The 20,222-nt window shown below is 35.3% G+C and overlaps 2 protein-coding genes and 1 pseudogene across 8 annotated transcripts; all 3 read left to right on the forward strand.

The window, feature by feature from the left end:
- The first annotated feature begins 34 nt into the window (after nt 1-34).
- LOC142524370 (putative protein phosphatase 2C 55) lies at nt 35-5,044 on the forward strand. Of its 2 annotated transcripts, none has more exons than XM_075628328.1 (6): nt 35-234; nt 1,091-2,001; nt 2,512-2,836; nt 2,956-3,105; nt 3,871-4,161; nt 4,511-5,044. In XM_075628328.1, the coding sequence occupies exons 2-6, from the start codon at nt 1,247-1,249 to the stop codon at nt 4,538-4,540; spliced, it is 1,551 nt and encodes a 516-aa protein (XP_075484443.1). In that variant the 5' UTR covers nt 35-234; nt 1,091-1,246; the 3' UTR covers nt 4,541-5,044. The 2 variants fall into 2 exon arrangements, with proteins under 2 accessions (XP_075484443.1, XP_075484445.1); XM_075628330.1 differs by having other exon boundaries at nt 40-234; nt 1,052-2,001.
- Nucleotides 5,045-7,668: 2,624 nt separating this feature from the next.
- LOC142524858 (ricin B-like lectin R40G3) lies at nt 7,669-9,822 on the forward strand (annotated as a pseudogene).
- Nucleotides 9,823-11,155: 1,333 nt separating this feature from the next.
- Nucleotides 11,156-19,322, forward strand: LOC142524164 (uncharacterized). 6 transcript variants are annotated; one of them, XM_075627973.1, is made up of 14 exons: nt 11,157-11,365; nt 11,871-12,006; nt 12,107-12,240; nt 13,972-14,010; nt 14,191-14,283; nt 14,396-14,512; nt 15,403-15,498; nt 16,231-16,344; nt 16,581-16,634; nt 16,875-16,922; nt 17,260-17,410; nt 18,037-18,202; nt 18,370-18,439; nt 18,765-19,322. In XM_075627973.1, exons 2-14 carry the CDS (start codon nt 11,931-11,933, stop codon nt 19,020-19,022), a joined length of 1,416 nt encoding a protein of 471 aa, XP_075484088.1. In that variant the 5' UTR covers nt 11,157-11,365; nt 11,871-11,930; the 3' UTR covers nt 19,023-19,322. The 6 variants fall into 6 exon arrangements, with proteins under 6 accessions (XP_075484090.1, XP_075484088.1, XP_075484092.1 ...); XM_075627976.1 differs by having other exon boundaries at nt 11,169-11,365; nt 11,960-12,006; XM_075627975.1 differs by lacking the exon at nt 13,972-14,010 and having other exon boundaries at nt 11,156-11,365.
- Nucleotides 19,323-20,222: the final 900 nt, after the last annotated feature.

A 20,222-nucleotide genomic window follows, 5' to 3' on the forward strand; every position in this document is an offset into this window, starting at 1 on the left:
TTGCATTAAACTATTTATACACTTATCGCACGCCTTTGATTACTCAAAACTTTGTTGGGCTCTCTCTCGTTACGAAGCTTCCGGGTGCCACCTCAGTGGGTGAATTGGCACGTGGTGTACGTGTTCCCTGCAGATAATCGTGCGTCAAATCTCCGAACGTTCGACGAATTCGATGTATGCTGCAATATTCTGTTGGGATATCTCATTGGTTCCAGTTCCCCGATATCAGTAAAGGTGAGTTTTTTTAGTATCTTTTGTTTGCTGAGTGATGATGAGCGAGCGAGGTGGGTTTGAGGCTGGGGTTTACGTGGATTTGACAAGTTAATCTTTTTTGTTGTATGTATGTGTTTTGGAACTGAGGGAATGGCGCATATGCTGAGATTGTGTTCTGTTTAGCGTTTGATTTGAATTTTGATTAATTTTTATGAGTGATAATTGTTTTGTTAATGACTGAATAGTATGGGGTATGGGCACTTGGTAGAATTTAATCTCACCGAGTTTCACTTTCTGGCCTTTTCTCCGAAGGATTTGCTCTTTCCAACTTTCCCACGAGGCTACGCCGACTCAATTTCTCCGGTCCCATCCTGCAAACGAAAAAAAAGACAGTTTTATGTTGTTGTGTTTTCGACGTGCAAAAGGGAAACTTTAAAACTTCGTAGAGTTGGAAGTTGATCACGACGCGATATACTCTCTCCTTCCTAGTTGGCTCTAGGATATCTTACGGGTCAAAAGTTAGAGGACAATCTTTAGCAGTTGTTTTTCATATTTGGATTACTAACTTGTTGTCATAATAAGGTAATTTGGAATTGTAATGAAAATTATAAAAATCAGTAATTATTTGGTTCACATATTCTTACACGAGCCAAATAATTTTTCATCTACTTCGCACGGCACAAATGCACAGATTCTGCTAATTCAAAAGTGTAAATCATTAAATATTTTCAGTAAAAGCTTAGTTGTTACTCGTTGAAATCTGTGTATTAAGTTCACATCATGCGATTGGTACAATGACAACGCATTGAACTATTCTATTTTGTGTTTTTATCATCAGTTTATTCATCATCCATGGACCCGCGTTTAAATTTTTCAGAAATCTGAGTTCTCATAACTTAAATTGGAGAGGAAGGTGCTCCTCCTGACTGTTGTGGATAGACGAACTCCTAGTAATGAGATCATCTTTCATTCATGGTCCTTGTAGCTCCTGCTGCTTAAAAAGGTGCTAGATTTACTTCAATCGAGTCAGGAAATGCCATCTAACTATTTTTTAAACCTTCGTGGTGCTATCGAGCACGAAGTCCGGAGAACAATCTCAAGGAATCATAGACGAGTACAAGAACATGAAAATGCTTTGATTGGCCAAGCGAAGTTGCTTTTTGGTAGCTCAGGGTTTCATCACGTGTCCTCAAGGAAATTCACAGACCCACGGCTACTTGTGAATCCTGGCATTGTTGCCGCTGCTCAAACGAATTCTCATATTACCCAACGAAGAAAGAATCTTTCATTTGTCGGAGCAGTTTTTCGTGCAATTTCTATACCATCTGTATCAGGTCCTTCATTTCAAGTTTGTGGATACCACTTTGAGAGTCTGTTTTCAGAGGCTACTCCAGTCTTAAGCATAAATTTGCAAAAGTCACTTATGGCTGCTTGTGTATCTGGATCATCTCTTACCAACTGTTCAAGTTTGACTACTAGGCCTGCTGATCCTGTTGTGATAGCACATCATTTTTTCAGTTCTTACAGAAGAAGAAGCTTTCACAGCCGTAGCAAAGTTAGCATGATTTCGAGAAATAAAGAACAGCCAAATAACTTGATGTTCTATGGGTATTTTATACACAATGTTTCGAAGAGAAATGGCAGTGGCATTCCATTCCCAGGGTTTGACTTTGAGGGTATCCATATATCATCATCTGCTTGTTCCTTGGCTGGGACTGCTCATGATGTTTCTTTCGATAACTCTACGAGGGAGGAACAACAATTGAGTTCTGCAGATTCATCGGAGCTGTACGTTCATTTCAATTTGTTGAATTTATAACCACTTCTAACAATAAAGGGATTGAACATTCTGCTGCTTTATATTATAATATAATATGCTTTTTGGTTGCTTTTAGTTTTAGTTTTGATTCTCCTATTAGATGCTATTTTTGCTTTAAATCTTGCGGGTGCATTTGTCTGACATTCTTTATTTCTTTTAGAGGCTTGTTAGGCATCAGCATTTGTTTTTGTTGTTCGAATTCTTCTGACTTTTTGACGGTGAAATACTCTCCTCATCCTCGATCTCTGTAAAGAACTGTTCATAAAGTCCTTTAAAGCTGGAAAAAACTTTAAGAGTGTCATCTATACCTTGTTACAAATCAAATAGTCTTGCAATCAACATCAAACCTCAGATCAAGATCCACAATGTGGCTCATGTTCCTTGTCAAACACAATCCGCGAGTCCACCAAAGAAACTTTCTTCATTGTTAAAATCATTTTTGTATTTCTTTTTGGATTTATATTCCTGGTTGGTTGCAGGAACATTCCAACTGACAGTAGGCTGAAACTAAATCCAGCATCTTGTTACCTGCCCCACCCTGACAAAGAAGAAACCGGTGGAGAAGATGCTCATTTCATTTGTACTGATGAACAAGCAATTGGTGTTGCTGATGGTGTTGGTGGATGGGCTGATCTTGGTGTTAATGCAGGGTATTATGCTCGTGAGCTCATGTCTAATTCAGTTAATGCAATTCAAGACGAAACTCTGGGTTCTATTGACCTGACTAGAGTCCTAGAGAAAGCCTACACTAGCACAAAAGCTAAAGGGTCATCAACTGCTTGTATAATTGCTCTCACTGACCAGGTAGCTTGTAATCAGCATATATTTTTTGTGTCATAAACATGATGATCTACAACAGTGGATCATCATACTTGTTGTATGTATGGTTTAATGGACTTTGACCAATCCCCTATTTTGTTCAGGGTCTCCATGCCATTAATTTAGGGGATAGTGGGTTTTTGGTGGTTAGAGATGGATGTACGGTTTTTAAATCCCCTGTTCAGCAACATGATTTCAATTTTACATATCAATTGGAGAGTGGTAATGGTGGAGATTTGCCTAGTTCTGGACAGGTTTGTTTGTCCCTTCTTTGTCTGTGCTTTCTTTCTGCTAAATTTTATGATTGACTTGTCAGTTAAGAACAGTAATCATTTGGTAAATTACACACTAATTTTTTTAGGATAGTTTTTGTCAAGTGATTTCAATTGCTCTGTAACGTAATTGAAATTGTCTGCTCAGTGATTGGTTGAACATAATTGTTTAGAACTCTGATATTTAGGTTGTCTAATGTCTATCATTTCAGATTGCATTCCAATTTCCTGAAATTCCAACATAACTCGATTCTGTTGCTAAAATACTGTTGCTAGAATATTTTACTGATCACAATAACATTTTGCTGATGGTCGACAACTAAATGATGCCTTCCACTGTGCTTTAAACTTTCAATCCTCTCCATAAATTCACTCTTGTTTCGTTGTACATCTGCTGGTAGGATATTGATATTATGATCATGTCAGATTTCAAATATCTATTTGGCCTTCAAAATGCACACTATTTTGAATACTGTTGCTAGAATATTTTATTGATCACATTTTGCTGATGGTCGACAACTAAATGATGCCTTCCACTGTGCTTTAAACTTCAGATCCTCTCCATAAATTCACTCTTCTTTCGTTGACATCTGCTGGTAGGATATTGATATTATGATCATGTCAGATTTCAAATATCTATTTGGCCTTCAAAATGCACACTATTTTGCATGGACCTTTATCTTTATGTTGGAGAACTGCTGTTGAACCCTTGACCCTGAATTGATTGAATTTTTCTGTGCCATGCAGGTATTTACCATCCCCATTGCTCCCGGAGATGTTATAATCGCTGGGACTGATGGGCTTTTTGACAATTTGTACAACAGTGACATTACTGCTGTTGTGGTTCACGCTGTGAGAGCTGGTTTAGGACCTCAAGTGGCAGCACAGAAAATAGCAGCTTTGGCACGACAAAGGGCAGAGGACAAAAACCGGCAGACACCTTTCTCCACAGCTGCCCAAGACGCTGGATTCCGTTATTATGGTGGGAAGCTAGATGACATCACTGTAATTGTTTCTTATATCACCAGTGATCACAGTGTATGGCCTCCCTCTACCCCCTCTCTGTATTCACTACACGTACACACGATGCACAGATTCTCGTGATTGCTGATTTCCTGTCTGTTACCTGTGAGACGTGCATCATTAAATAGTTTCCTTTTTTGAAATTTAGAATTTCCAGTGTCTAGCATCATTAACCATTATATTGTTTCAATTCCGTAAACCGAAGAGAGTGAAAAATTTGAACATAGAAACGTCTTGGTGATTGGGAGGGGCTGGAAGTTTTGTGGGAAATATTTTTCTTCTTTTGTATTGTTGGATGTATTTTGGAACATGAGTAATTTTCTCATAGAACAGGTTTGTCACGCTTGTGCTTTTTCTCATGCAGGGTAGCCTTTCAGCCAAAAGCTCTAAATAGATGAGCAATGAGAATTCTCATCATCTTCCACAAGTCAAATTCCATCAAATCTTTTGGGACGACACGTGTTGTGCGCGCTTTTCCGAACCAGTTGATGTTTTTATGGTGCATGCAAACTGTCTCTCTCTTGTGTGTGTATATATATATATATTTCCTTCGAGGATTCCATACTCTGTGATTTTCAAAACCGATGCGTGCTCAAATATTCTTGAAATGGTCTTATATAGATATTATATATTTTTGGGATTGTGCTCATGGATTTCAAGGCTGGGAGCCATATCTTGAACGTTTCGTTCTTTCGGGATCCTTGTGATGGATATTTTATTAGTTGATTCATGTTTTACGTCGTAATTGTTTATTCTTAAACTTCTTGATGTCTCACAAAATTCCATTTTCTGTCCTTGTGTGTGATGTATTCAACCTCAAGTTGAATAACTTGTATCGGAATTGAAGTGTTATTGGTCTTTCAGGTGAAATATATTGGACGTACGCGTTGTCTGTAAATGCATTATAGTATGAAAAATTATATATCAAGACATTATAGTATGAAAAAGTTAATCTAATAAAACGACGTGGACTGGGATTAAGAGTCAAAATTTTAAATTTGCCATACATTAACATTTTTTAAATTAAAAAAAGTCTTTGATATTATAATAATTTTATATCTTTGTTGATTTAACTTAATTTCGCTCGGTGGTGAAAAAGAGGCAATTACAATTTGCAGTTGAATTGGATGGATAGGTGACAAAGTAGCAAAGTCACAACTCTGTAGACGTCTGAACAATTAAACATTTGCTACATCGGTTACGTGAAAAGTTCCGATTGCTCGATCAGCTCTCGTGATATTGCGAGTCTAAAGTTGCATTTGGATGGGAGGACTTGGACTTAGAGAGTATTGAAAGGAAGATTTTGAAATGATTTCATATTGAAATATATTTGAAATTTCCTTTTCGAGACTGTTAAAAAAGATGTGAATCTGAAAAAACCGAAACAGGTTATTGTTTATATGAACTATCCACCCTAACCAGATGAAAGCTGTTGTTACGGACTATGCAATGGCGAGAGATGCTTCGACCCTTTCCCAGATTGATCAGGATTACATGAAATTATATATCGAACTCTATTTTGTAGGTTCTCCACATTTTCCTGGTTTCTCTTGATAATCTGTTCCTTCTGATCTTCATTTTCATCGAGTCCTTGACATGTTTAACTTTCTGTATGTGGTTTACTTATAGTCAAGCTTCCAGTGAATTTGCCCTCATATCAATATTGTACCGAAAGTATTCATATTAAACACTAGTCCAAACATCTACTACTTTTGATTGGTTTGTACCATTGATAGTTGCTGCTCCTAGCACGTAGGTTAGATGGATAAATCCATCATAGCAGATAAATCAGTTTCATACTTTTGTACTCGATTTCGAAAGGCAACTGATTTATGCCACATTTTCAGTCTCGTTTCCATTACTTGATCAACAAATTGTTTGTCCGTTCACTCCGGTTTAAATTTTAAACACATGCACTGATTTTTAACTCAAGAATAATGGGGTTTTAAGAACCGACTATTAATTGCTAAAGGCCTAGTATTGTTACTCACCATTCTTCCGGTAAAAGTCGCATTCATAAGCAAGATCCCTACGATATGTTAACGATTATTCACTCAACCTTTTGATCCGGTGGATCATTGGCTGGTGAAGATGGTGCGTCTGGGGTATCCATTGAAGCTGGAGATTCCTTTAAATATACTGTAGGGTCAGTTTCACTTGAAATTTCTTCTGAGGTGTCCATCGAGAGTGAAGATTCTTCACTGGGGAAAGGATCTTGTCTTGTTGGAGAATTAGTCTTGTCATCAGGAAGGGGTTCGAAGAAAATATAGATGTGGGAACTGTCTTGAACCCCATATTCTTTGAGAGAAACGTCGTCTTCATTCATCACATCATGCTGTTCAGCGTCGAGCATCAGAATGAGTCGATCGATGGGAAGATTTTCTTGATTTGCAATCTCGTTTTTAAGGTCCCTTACCGTGGCTTCTTCTTCCACTTCTACATAGAACAGGCCTCCAGTCAATACCTCTGCCACCACCTTCATTTCAAGAAAAAGAAGCCAATTTTGAGTTTTGAGTTTCATTTTAGATGAGTATGTAAATGTGGTTTAAAGAATTTGTTCATGCAAATTGGATTTTTGTGTTCATGGAGACTGCATGGTCGTGGGTCAGTTCTTCAGCATGCTCTGCTTATTCTGTGTTGTTAGTTGTGTTGATGAATAATTGAAGCAAGTACTCTAGGACTTCAATTCATGCAAATCTTCTTTTTAACTAAAAAGGGAAAACACAAAACTTTGGTTAAATAGATGATATTTTAGATATAATTTCTTTTCAAAATTTTTATACAATGACCAATTGTAATTTTTGGGAAGCACTTGCCATTCACGTCATTAATCATAGTAATAATAATAATTAAATAAACGTGTTATTAATTAGCTGCAGAATCTTCGGCTAATTAATATGAGAGATCCTTGGAGAAATTGAGTAATTGACTCGATGTGTTTGGTGAAATTGTTTCTTTTACCTACTCCTATTTCAAAGTCGTAAAGATTAATAATTATTTTTAAAAATATTTACAATGATATATTATTTATTTTATTTTATTTAAATATATACGTTTGCAGTACTATTTTTTTTCAATTTAATTTATATTATAAAAATTTAAATATGATTTGTATAATTAAATTCATATTTTATTCGCTATTTTTAATTAAATTGGTTTTTTCGTTAAAACAAGTTCAAAATATAGAGTAGATCTCTTGTGAGACGGTCTCACGGATTTTTATTATAAGACGAGTCAACTCTGCCGATATTCATAATAAAAAATAATATTCTTAATATAAAAATTAATATTTTTTCGTAAATAATTCAAATAAAAGATTCGTTTTATAAATATAATGCAGGAAGTAAAGAGCCGTGGAGGGAGAAAACACGATACATGTGTGGATTTGGATTGTTCGAAAATTTACAAGTCAACGGCTATGTCTTTGTGCCATTCTATATTTCTAATCGCAACAACTAAAGCTTAACGCAGAAGTGTTCCATTTCTTACAAAATTTCTGCTATAAATTACGCTTCAAAGTTCAACCACCGGAAATTGCGGTGTATACAGCACATGGAGTACCCCTACGGCAACCACCACCACCACCACCACCACCACCAGTCACCACCACCTTCATGATCGAGACAGGAGAGAAGTAGAAGATTACCCACCTCCGCCTCGGCCGCCGCTTCCCATTTACGGGAAATTCGCGCCTCCGCCTCCGCCTCCGCCGACGTCGGAAGTCTACCACACCCCCTATACTGATATTCCAGACCCATATCCTCCTCCGCCTGGACCGGCCTTCAGCAACTATCCTCCGCCGCCACAACCGGCGGGAGATCACCACCACAGCCACCAACCTCACTTACCCCACTTTGCGTCGATTGTGCACCAACAACGCTCCCACCACAAGGATGAAGAAGAAGCTGTCAGATCCTCGGTTCGAATGTATTGTAAGGCAGAGAGTAATTACTCCTTAAGTATTCGGAATGGTAAGGTTATTCTTGCCCGCCACGATCCATCAGATCCATTTCAGGTGACTCATTTTTCCTTCAAAACTGATTTGTTTCGTAGAAAAATAGTATCTGAGTTATTTGTATGATTTTTGGTGATTCTGATTATTTCAGCACTGGATTAAAGATGAGAGGCACAGCACGAGAGTGAAAGATGAACAGGGATTTCCTAGCTTTGCTTTGATTAACAAAGCCACTGGACAAGCTATGAAACACTCGATAGGCGCTACTTATCCAGTATGTTTTCGCTTCTTTTCTGTTAGATAATGTTTCCTTATAATAGCTTAACTTTTTGTCTAAGTTTTACTATTCGAGCTTAATGATGGTGATCAAAAGTTAAAAGTAACATTGTTTGATCCGCACCCATGTTTCTAGATGTTTGAGTTGGATCCAAGAATGATCAGTCCTGGGAAAGTCAATATATGATAATGATTGTTAGATGTTTTCACGTTTAAATCGAGTTTTTTAATTTGGTGGAGATGAGCTAACAATAGTTAAGGGAGATGAGCTCAAAAACATCAGTTTTTAAGGAATGTTTGAGATTCAAGATGATAAGTGTGGCCTGTCCAAAAGGGACACTGAATTCAGTTTACTAGCATGAGCAATTAATTAATGACACTAACTCGGTAGAGCTCTTTCTCAAATAGTTTCAGCTGCTGCATGGACTCTCAATGAGAACATTAATTAGATTATAAGATGAAAGTTGAAATTCGCTAAAGACTAGTCTTCGACGCTGAAGACTCTTCTAAATTTATCAGCCATTCCAAACTAAAAGGATACTTGAGGATGTGTCACGGGGTGTGATAATTTGGTTCCCTCACACTCTTGGATCAATCTATGTAGTAAGGTTTTTTCAATGATCTCACACATAGCTAGGCTAATCTGAAGATGAGCGAAGGATGTGAAAAGTTGGTCTGGATCCAAAATCAAAGATATTCTTGATTCATGAGCTTTAACCAGAAAAAAGGTCTCTGCGCATGTGTTGAAATCCACTGGCAAGATGACGAGGTGACGAAGTTGTAGACCTCAAAGATTTAACTTTGAAACTGAAACTACCATGCAAAGAGAGATTACATTTATTTTTCATGCATCCAATATGCGGCTATGTGTAATGTGTATCCAGAAAGAGAACAGATGACATGTAACCGTTGGGATAATTCCTTGACAGGTTCAGTTAATTCCATACAATCCTGATGTTCTTGATGAATCCATCTTATGGACTGAGAGCATGGATTTTGGGTGATAGCTACCGATCTATAAGGATGGTTAATAACATTCGACTCAATGTCGACGCTTTCCATGGAGACAAAAACCATGGCGGGGTTCATGACGGCTCCACGATTGTTCTTTGGGAATGGAAAAAAGGCGATAATCAGCGCTGGAAGATAATTCCTCACTGTAAGTCTTACGAAATCGTACTAGCTCGGTTCACTTGCCAGAACCGTTCATTAACTTTGTTAATCTTTGCCAATGTTTTTAACTTCTGTGAGGGTTTCCTATTTCTTTTCTGTTCTTTGTAGGAACTAAGAAGGGTTTGTGAGCTGCAAATGATCTGTGGCGTTGCTGAGATTCCCATATTCAGTTGTTTCTGTTAGGGATTGGAACTTGTCTGCGTTGTAGTTTGTCCTATGTATTGTACCCAATAACTTGTGATTTGTATTTATCAATTTGCTTCCACGCTACTCCCTTTTAATAATATTTATTTAATATATCGGTTTTATACATAATTCTTTCGCACGTACTTTTTATTAAATTTTCAATTTTTTCATTATGCCCAATGAAAAGTAAACACGTATTGCATAATACTTTTTTTATAATATAAATAACAAAAAAAAGGGATATTTTACAATAAAAATTAATAATATTTATGAGTTAAATAATGTTAACGCAAATCAACATACATTACACAATATTTTTCATAATATATAACTAATAAAAAATGATTCTTTTGCAATGAAAAATATTGCTCTGAACAAAAAAAAATAAATACTTTACATGGTTTGGTCGGATATCCATGCATCTTACGTAGGGGCCAACATTCGGTTTAATCTTGTTACCGGTCGATCTGAATTAACCGAATTTTTCGAGACTAGTCGAACCGAATTTCTATTTAAAATCAAATTTATCGAATCAAATTAAAATCTTTAAATGAATTAACTGATTTTTTTGTTAAAAATAAAAAATTATATACAAAATTATTAATTGAAATATGAGATTTTTTTATCATAATAAAACACATCATGCTTTGGAAATTAAAAACAATAAAAACGATGTACAATAATAAATATGATAATATTTTTTGTGAGTTTTCAAATTATTTCGGTTCGACCATTAATCGATATAATGTTCGATTCTAGTATTGCAAAGTTGAACGGTCAGATCTCACTCAGAATTTGTTAATTTTTTAAACTTAAATATAATTTACTTCAAGAATAAATTTTATAAATTTGGTTCATATACTTGGACGTAATCGAATCGAGTTGAGTCGAACTCTTGAATGTTTGAGCTTGACTTGTTTATATCAATTTGAGCTCGCGCTTTATTTAACGAATATATTAATGACTCACGAGCTTATTCAAATTTTTATCGAATTTAAACAAATTTAATAAATATGAATTATAAATTAAAATTTTCATTTAAATTTATTAAAAATAGATTATATATTTTAAAAATATAACATTCTTATTTAAATTTGTAAATTTATTATAATAAATAAATTTAATAAAACTTTAAATATTTCATAAGTAATGTGCAAATTCAATAAATCAATATCAAAACTATTATTTTTTCATCTAAAAAGTGATTCATGAACTTACCAATGAATATGTTCACGAACTAACGAGCCGAATATTATAAAGTTTAAACTTGATTAATTTATTTTAACTAACTTCATCAAACGAGCTCATATAAATTTTTATGGAATTTCGAATAAGTCATAGAGAATTTTGTTTGTTCATTTACTTCCTTACAATTTGACCGTAAATTATCACAATAAAAAAACTAATTTATTTTTGTATCTGAGATGCAAATTTTGTCATTTGTTTGAAGCGATTAGGGACCCCGAAAAAAATAAATGTCCACACACACTACAAATCTCGCGCACAGACATTGTTGGATCTTGCCTTCGGCAATCACTTCATGTATTTTGTAGCTTGACGCCGGCAAAAATTCCAAGGACTGGATCGATTTGCCGAACTGTTGTTGGATTTGGATCTTGTTCCCTTACGGTGATTAATTAATCTGATTCGGAAGCGATTTATTTATTTATTCTTTAGGTTCGTTGCTGGTTATCATGCGAATGTCTTCTATGGTGATTTTAACGAAAGATTCAGGACTCGGATCTGGAAATATGGTTGAAAATTGATGGATTTATTTGTTTATTTTGTTGATACTGTGTGCTCATTGAGTTTACTACATGTGTTGAGGGTTAAAAATAAAAGTGAAACTATGGAATCGTGTTCCAGTTGTGAAAGATGAATTCTATCTGAGTCTTTTGTGTCATTGGAAAATTATTCCTTTATGATTGTTCATTATCTGTAGCTGGTGCTTCCCCACCCAAAGTTCAACTAAACTTAACCCCGGGAAAACGTTCGTTAAATTTTAAATGTTGAATCACAAATAATCTTGCTAACTGTCACCTGTTTGAGGGATCAGATTGTGTTTATGTGCCCCATATCAGCTCCATCTGTTTATACGACGTCATGTATGTTTTCCTGTTTATTCTGCTCGCAGTTGTAGTTTTTGGGAAGGATTTGATTGTATAAAACTGCCTTTTTAATCTCACCTCCATCTATGTTTGGAGATCTTGTACCTAACAACAGTCCGCATTTACGCAAGTCTGGAAGCCGATCTGTTGTGTTTGATGTTGGTGAGAGAAGATTTATCTTACACTTTCTTTTAGACATGGTTTTTCTCCTTTTTCACTGATTTATTCCATATATTAACTGTGTTATGATGTTATCTGCCAGGTACAAATGAACTGGGAAACAGTGCTGAAGAAGATTTCTTACATTCCACAGTGTCAAATGTAATGAAGGGTATGGGTTCACCATTGCCAAGTGTAGCTATTATGCCTTCTCCTGTTCTGCTATGGAGATTCAAGGTATCACTATAACCAGGTTTATCGGGTTAGTTATAAATATAATCTGGTCTCAAGTGATCTTTTGATTTGTAACCTTCTTTGAATTTTTAATTTCCCGGGTATATCAACAATCCTTCATAATTGAGGGAAATAGTATTATGATGAGTACATTTGGATATTCTAAGGTCCATTTACTTTTTTCATATATTTTTCTTGGTTGCTTGAAGAAAGGGGAACCATTAACAGGAAAAATGAGGGAGATTAACGATTTTTATTTTTCTCACATTTTAGTTTGATAAAGTAGGAAATTGTAATTCGGCTACATGAGTAGAATTTTCATCACAATGAATTTCTTTTTTAGTAGAACTTATTATGTGTACACATGGTTTGATCTTATGATGTGAAAACATTGTTGATGGGAGGTCATCGATGCTGGAATCTCTGATTGGAGCAATGAAATTAATGGGATAATATAATATTTCATCTTCAAATCCTTAGAACTAGGAGTCCGTCTTCAATATGCCAAAATTGTTGTAATTTTCAATGAAATACGACATTTGCTCTAGAAGAATTTCTTCATTTCCCGTTTACATCGAAGTTCTGAACTTAAAAACACCAAATGAAATTTGACTGAAAAGCATATTTCAAAATTTGAAGATTATGAAAACCAACCAGAATGAGCTAAATGTAAAAATAAAGTATATTTAGAATTTGGGGCGATGAAAAGTTCAAAATAAATAAAAAATATAACAGTTTGTTCTAAAATTATGAAACAGAAAGTATCTTTACATGGGCCAAAATGACTGGATTTGCAGAGAACTTTAACGTGGTCAGCAACTTTGCGAACACTCATTGTTATCATCTTGTACATCTAACAATTCCAAAATTGTCAAAAGTTATGGGTCCTATGGGCATTTGAAGTTTTATCAATATATCACTTTTTTGTTTGGGCTTTTGTTCTATACTCTTTGGAATCATACTCACCTTGTAGGGCCCTTGGTCTCACACTAGGGAACATATATGGGGTACCGTGTTGTTACACCTTTTGTCCTACTTCAATTTCATTTCTTACCGTAGTTGTACAAAATTCACTCTCTATAAATTGCGGCAAAATCTATACTCCTTGAGCTTTACTCGTTATGTTTTGGATGATTGGCATGTGTACAATTTTAATTATTTTATTACTTTCTTTTCTATGTTTCTTTAGAAATGATATACATGTCAATCATCCAAGTCATGAAGTGTCAAGCTTCCAGAGGAGCATAGACTTACTAAAACTGTAATGATTCTGGTGTGGCCAAGTGGGTATTAATGGATTTTTATGCTGGAAAGAATTTCAACAAATTGAATTTTTGTCATTATGGTAATTTATTCCATCTCGGGTTTCTGCTTCTGATTCTTCATCTTTTTTCTATGATTTATGTCATGATATGCTACTGACTTCAGGTTGGCACAATTTTAAATATGTAATTGACAGTGATAGTTTTGAATTGAGTTTACTTGAAGATCTTGCACCTAACATATTCAAGTCGATTATTTCTCTTTAATGCAGTAAGAGTTAATCATTTTTAACTTAATATTTTTGTGTTACTAAATTATTATTATTATTATGAAATATTGTGATGATTGAGTTCAAGCAAGGTTGACTATTGTGTTGCTCAAATCACTGCATCAATGACAGAATCACAGCTTCTGTTTGAATAATATATCTTTTTGTCCATCGCCTCATTTTTAATCTTACTTTATGTCCAGGTATTGCTGTTTTTCATATGGGTATTCATTTGTTGCAAGGTCAGTGTTGTACCTTAAAATGGATGTACACATGCATGCATTCGATGTCTCTAGTATGTCTTTGTATATGTCTCGGTTACATGTATTTTGGTTGGATGACTAAACCTCAAAAGTTTTGCATGATATATACTTCATTTCTAGTTGGCTCCTATTGAGTTTTTTTTATGAATGACATTGCAGATTGGATGGGATTCTGTCATGAGAATGAGTGCAGATCTGAGGGATTTATTTTTGTATGAGGCTTTTTTGTATTATAATCCACTTCTTCTTGTGGTGAGTGAATACCGATATAAGTTGATCTGTTACACGGAGCAAAAATGTTAAAGTTTATTTGTTCTATTGGCCCGGAATTCTTTTTCAACATATTATGTTTGCTTTATTGCAGACTATGATGGTTTGGCTATGGGGAATAAATCTGTGGGTTTTTTCCCAGGCTAATGTTGGTTATGCTAAAATCTTTGACTTAGATCAAAGTCATCTCACTCATAAAGAAATATGGACGGTATGCCTTACTGTGAAATCGGAACCTTTAATGCTCTGAGATGTTTGATGGTCCTCCACTGCCCTTGAACCTGTTTGCTGTTTGTAAATTCCCTATCATCACTGTGATATATAAGTTCCCCGTATATTGGGATTCTTGTATGTGTATCGTGAAATATAATTGTTTTAAAGGGTCGAAATTATTGATGTGTGCTTCATTTTGTTATTTCTTTGGGGAACTTATAAACCGTGTCTTTTATTTCACTTTTTTCTTGTTCATGTGTTATGCTTGAATTAAAAATTTGATAACCTTTTGGTCCTTGTTTTATCGTGCGGTCGTTGTTTGATGCAGTAATTCTTGGCATGAAATTTGCAGTATGCTTTTTCAATTTTTTTTCCAGGGAAGCGACTGTTGGATGTGTATGGACATCAATTTGTATTGAGATTTTCTAGATGTATAGTTTGCACATGCGTTGATAGTACATTTATGCTATCCTACAAACTGAATGCATTTCATGAATTTCCAATGCTGTAGTCTTGCAAAAATTGGACTTCAAATTGATGAAAAATCTTCTAATGATATTTCTTCTCTGGTTATGAGCTGTTCTTTTACAATCGAGTCTCGGCCAAATAATTTTCGAGTCCTATTTGGAATATCAATACTCACTAGTAGCCTTTCGACATCAGTTATTCAAACATATTGTCTTTCCATAGTGGCAAACAGCATTTGGCATCAGCTGTCAAGAAATTGAAGTACCAGTATCTTTGTTTGGGCTTGAACTAATTTTTCTTCGATTTCATTTCCAATCAAACTTTTAAGTATCAAAAGATAAGATTTGGTTTCCCTGTCTCATTTATCTGTGCCATACGTTTGTTATTTGTTACTTACTCATGATTTAATTAATGTCTCAGTGTGCCATCTGGATGACGATCATTGTCCCAACTAGCATGACAGCATATTTGTATCTTTACTCTCATGGAGAAGTTACTTTGGCCGCATCCCAACCAGTGTAATAGATGATTCCTTTCCTGGATATTATTGTAATGTGTTCTCCATTTCAGAATTTCTTGCTGATGATTTGATAGGCCTGTACAAATGATGTGAACCGAGGAGTTCTCTCGTTTTTCTTTAACATATTCTCTCGTTATGCTTTCTTTTGCTATGTAGCTTGGAAAGGAAAAAATGTAGAGGTACTATAGCTACAACAAATGAGGTGACAATGTTTATATATCACATATCCACAAGACGGGATGCAATAAATGTGATGACCATGTTTGTGATGTGTGTTGAAATCATTAGACTTATGGTGAAGTTTTTTAGTGTTTAAATCATTTTAATTAAGATAAGCTATGGGATTGAATTCCTTAGATGGAGAGGTCAAGTTTGGAGATTCATTAACTATGGACACTTTTATGATTCTTGTCAGTTTGTAGACTAGTTTTTCAAAAGGTCAATGGATTCTATGGCATGCCTCTTACTAATGATGTCAAGAGAGCCTTGATTTTGAAATTAACTTTTCCCATACAAAATTTTCTTGTTTTCCTACATGAAATTATATATCTTGGAACGTATTCATGGGTGAATTTTTTGACTTGAAAATATTCCAGTTGATGTCGTCATGTTAGTGGCTAATTTGACTTGTGATTCACTTGATTGGCTTCCTTATTAACTTCATTGTTTTGGATCATCATGCATCTGGCAAAATCTGACCAGCAACGACATTCATGTTGGCACTGCAGGTACTCTTGTATGCCGCTGTTGCTTTGACTCTCTTATTTCCCTTCCATATTTTCCATCTTGCGTCTCGCTACTTTTTGTTAAGGACTCTCTGGCGTATAGTGTTTCCACTACAGGTAAGATAGTGCATCCAGTGTGGGCTTTCAATTTTTGTTGTCCGAAAACTTAGATCTAACACAAATCACTTTGTCATTATTGGTCATGCAGCACTTAAGAACTTTGGGCCATATTAAAAGTTTCTTTTAGGCTCTTTTGTCCTTTCATCGGAATTAGAGATCTATGAATATTAGTAATTGATTATTTAAACAGTAGTTTTTTCCTTCTCTCATGCAGTTTTGCTTTCTGAAAACAGGCAATTACATTTGCTGACTTCTTTTTAGCCGATATACTGACCTCTATGTCAAAGGTAGACATCCTCTTGTTGCCTATTGTTTCTTGACAAAGTTATTTGTAGTACAGGAAATCTGTACCTTTGTATGTGATTTATCTGTGTTTCATTTATTTAAGTGGTTAGTACTGTTGTTTACCATGTTTTGTACATGATGCAGCTGATGTAAGATCCTATGATTTGTGGTTAATTTTTCTCATGGTGTCTCTTTTAAGCTGTTTTAACTCTTGTAGTGCTATGCCTCCCCCATCCATGCAGGTTTTCTCAGATTTGGAGCGTTCTGTATGTCGAATGGTCCATCGCCAGGTTAGCTTTTCTATGATTATCCAAACTTTTTATTTTATAATGTTGGATATAGCTGACAGGATTCTTCCAGTTTCCTGTTTCATGAAGCCACTTAGATGTGGTTTATAAGGCTCGGCTTTTAATGCAGTCAAAGAATTTCATTGCTGATTAAAATTTGATTTCTTAGAATTTCAACCTTCTACAACTGTGTTGGCCTCCGGAGTTCTTGAATTTTATTTTTAACATGTTTGATGATGGAATTTTGGTGAAATTCGATTTGAAATTTTCAAGTACATTCCTTGTGCTTTCTTTTTCCTCGAAAGCTTACTCCATTTCTAGACACTGCCATCAATTACAGGTTGCTACTATTGCATGGTTTGAGGCTGATTCAATTTGTGGAAGTCACTCTGTTGCAATACCTATAGTTCTTGTCTTGCCCTATATTTTTCGTTTCTTTCAATGTCTTCGGCAATACAAGGATACAAGGGAAAAGTCATCTCTTTTAAATGGTAAACTAGTGCGTACGTTTTGTAAGGTCATTGAATTTGTGATTTAGACCATGCTTTTTATATCATCCTGAAGAACTTGTTTATGTTCTACTTCTAATTCGCGTTTTCCCTCTCCTACGTCTCATCATCATCACTAGGGGTGTAAATGAACCGAATCAAATCGAATGTGAAGATAATTTTAAGGCTCAAACTAGATATATTTGAGCTCGAGTTCGAGTTCGACTTGAAATATTTGAACATGTTCGTGGGTTATACGAAAATAAAAGCTCGAATATAATTATTTAATATATTATTATATAAAAAATTAATAATAAAATATTAAACTCACAAACTATCGAACATCGAAAAAAGTTCAAACATGTCCGAGTTTGGCTCGAATTCGATAATTTCGAAAACGAATCAATATTTTTCAAGTTGGTTTAAAAAACTCGTGAGCCGGCTTGATTATTTTACACCCCTATCATTGCTTACACCTTTTTCTCATGCCGATTTTAGAATTTTAATGAACATTAGGAATTACAGGCAGATGATAAATGACAAAAAAAGTGATTGATTTGAGTCATGAAATTGTTTATTCGCGTGATTCCTTTGAATCATGAATTGATAAAATTTACATATTGTGCCAGCCTTGAAGTATTCATCGGCAGTTCCAGTTATTTTTCTTTCTGCCCTCAAGTATCATGTCTTCCCTGACAAGTGGACGAGTATATACCGGCCTCTGTGGCTTGTGTCAAGTGTAGTGAACTCTTTGTACTCGTTCTACTGGGATGTTACCAGAGATTGGGACTTGAGGTACAGATGCCATGAAATTATTTTATCCTTGATTTCTAGTGAATTTATTTGATTTGATTTGACTTTCAGATCTCTTTTCTTGATATGCATCTTTGTTGCTTTTCGTTTGAGATGCATATTCAGTGCCTTGTGTGGTTAGCTGATGGCTATTTCTTTTATCTTACCAGTTGCTTCACTCGGATTTTCAAGTTCAGTAAACCACATGTCTTGTCCCAGTTGTTATACGGAAGGAAATGGGTAAAAGCGACACTTCTTTCCTTTTGTTGTGCCAAGTCTCTGATAAATATTACATTGCTTAGTTCTAGTGCATTGATTACCATATTAAAATGTAGATGTCCAAATCTTCTCCAACTCTTGGTTCTCTACGATTGATAACTAATATTTGCCATACATATCATATGTGGCAAACATTTTTCACAAAATATTTGGAACGTCTGTGTACACCAAGTGTGTACTATAGAAAGAACTGCGAAATATCATGTCTTATAACTATTTGCTTTGCACATCTGGTGTTGCTACCAATACCTTTTTGAATCAACTCTTTGTGCTCTCAACCTGGCAGGTTTATCTTTGGGTACTCAGCAGCAATCTTATCCTACGATGCACATGGACATACAAGCTGTCAGCTCATCTAAGACACAATTATCTGACGGTGTTCACCATCACTGCCCTGGAGATGCTACGCCGATTCCAATGGGTTTTCTTTCGAGTTGAAAACGAGTGGAACAAAATGAGCTCGAAATCCAACAGTCAACTATCCTTGATTGACATCTCCAGTGAGGAAGAAGAATTGCTCAATTCCAATAGTCATAATGTATAGATGATCACGCTACCATATTTGATTTTTTACATTTTCCTATGGCAAATAACTACAGTAATCTAACAAGCATAAATAGTTGTTTTTTTTTTTTTTTTGGGAACGGAGAAGCCGCTTTCGTCAATTATGCGCTCGAGGTCAGAAAGTTTACGTGGCAAAGCACGACTCTTCTGGATTTTGGCATTTTTGATTCATGAATTTATACGATGCATGCCAACTTTGAGGCTGAATTTTGACCTTATGTCGTGAATCCTAGAAGCTTCCATTCTTTGCCTTTGAATTTTCAGTTTTATTTGGTGTTCTTATGTTGCTCTACCACCCCCATTATGTTAAGTTCACTGAGCCAATTGTATCAAATTAGGAACATTGTACGTTAGTTGTAGTGGCTGGGCTCTCACGCACAACACATACTGCGGATGAAAACATGTGCACATTGAGGCACTGTTTGAAGTTAATAATGTTGGGATAATCGATCAGAATCGGTGCCTAAGTACGAGTATTTAATCTAACAAAAAATTCTGAAAATTTACAAATTTTGTTTGAATTGTGACCCAAAATTTTATGAGATGTTTAGCATGGAACAAGTGAACTTTAATCCATTTTAGTAAGTCACAATTCCGATCAAAATCGGTGAGATTTCCCCATCGTTCTGATAGTTGTTTTGTTATCTGACATCGGTGAAGTTCTATCATCTTCAGGTGGACGCTCTAACAACCAATCTACCCATGTGTTTAATAAATTTGTAATTTTTTTAAAGGAACATGTTTTATAATTAATGATACTCACAGAAAATCTAGGGTTCGCTTCCAGCGAGTGTCACTAGTCTCGATGCAGGTTTCGAAATTGCTCTGAGGCTGAAATCACGAATAAGACCGTTAGAAGGGGCTGGGAGGGTGTCCCGACTGATGACATAAAGGAGAACAGCTAAGTGTGTTGCTGAAAAATAATATAGTGAATAAATGAATTAAACATTCAAATCTGATATTTATAGGGAAATACCTGGGCTCGTCATGGGTATGCCTTCCATTTGGGTTAGGGATGAGTCAAGAGCATTGGGCACATTAATAGGATATCAATTAATATTAATAAATAATTATTATTATCATAGCATTTACAACAAAAGTGTCCTCCACAACAAAAGTCCCACATGAAAGCAAAGAAATCGACTTTTCATTCAAAAGTCCAAAAAATTGAGAAGATATT

The sequence above is a fragment of the Primulina tabacum genome, chromosome 14 (assembly GCF_025594145.1).
Source record: "Primulina tabacum isolate GXHZ01 chromosome 14, ASM2559414v2, whole genome shotgun sequence".
Taxonomy (NCBI): Eukaryota; Viridiplantae; Streptophyta; class Magnoliopsida; order Lamiales; family Gesneriaceae; genus Primulina; species Primulina tabacum.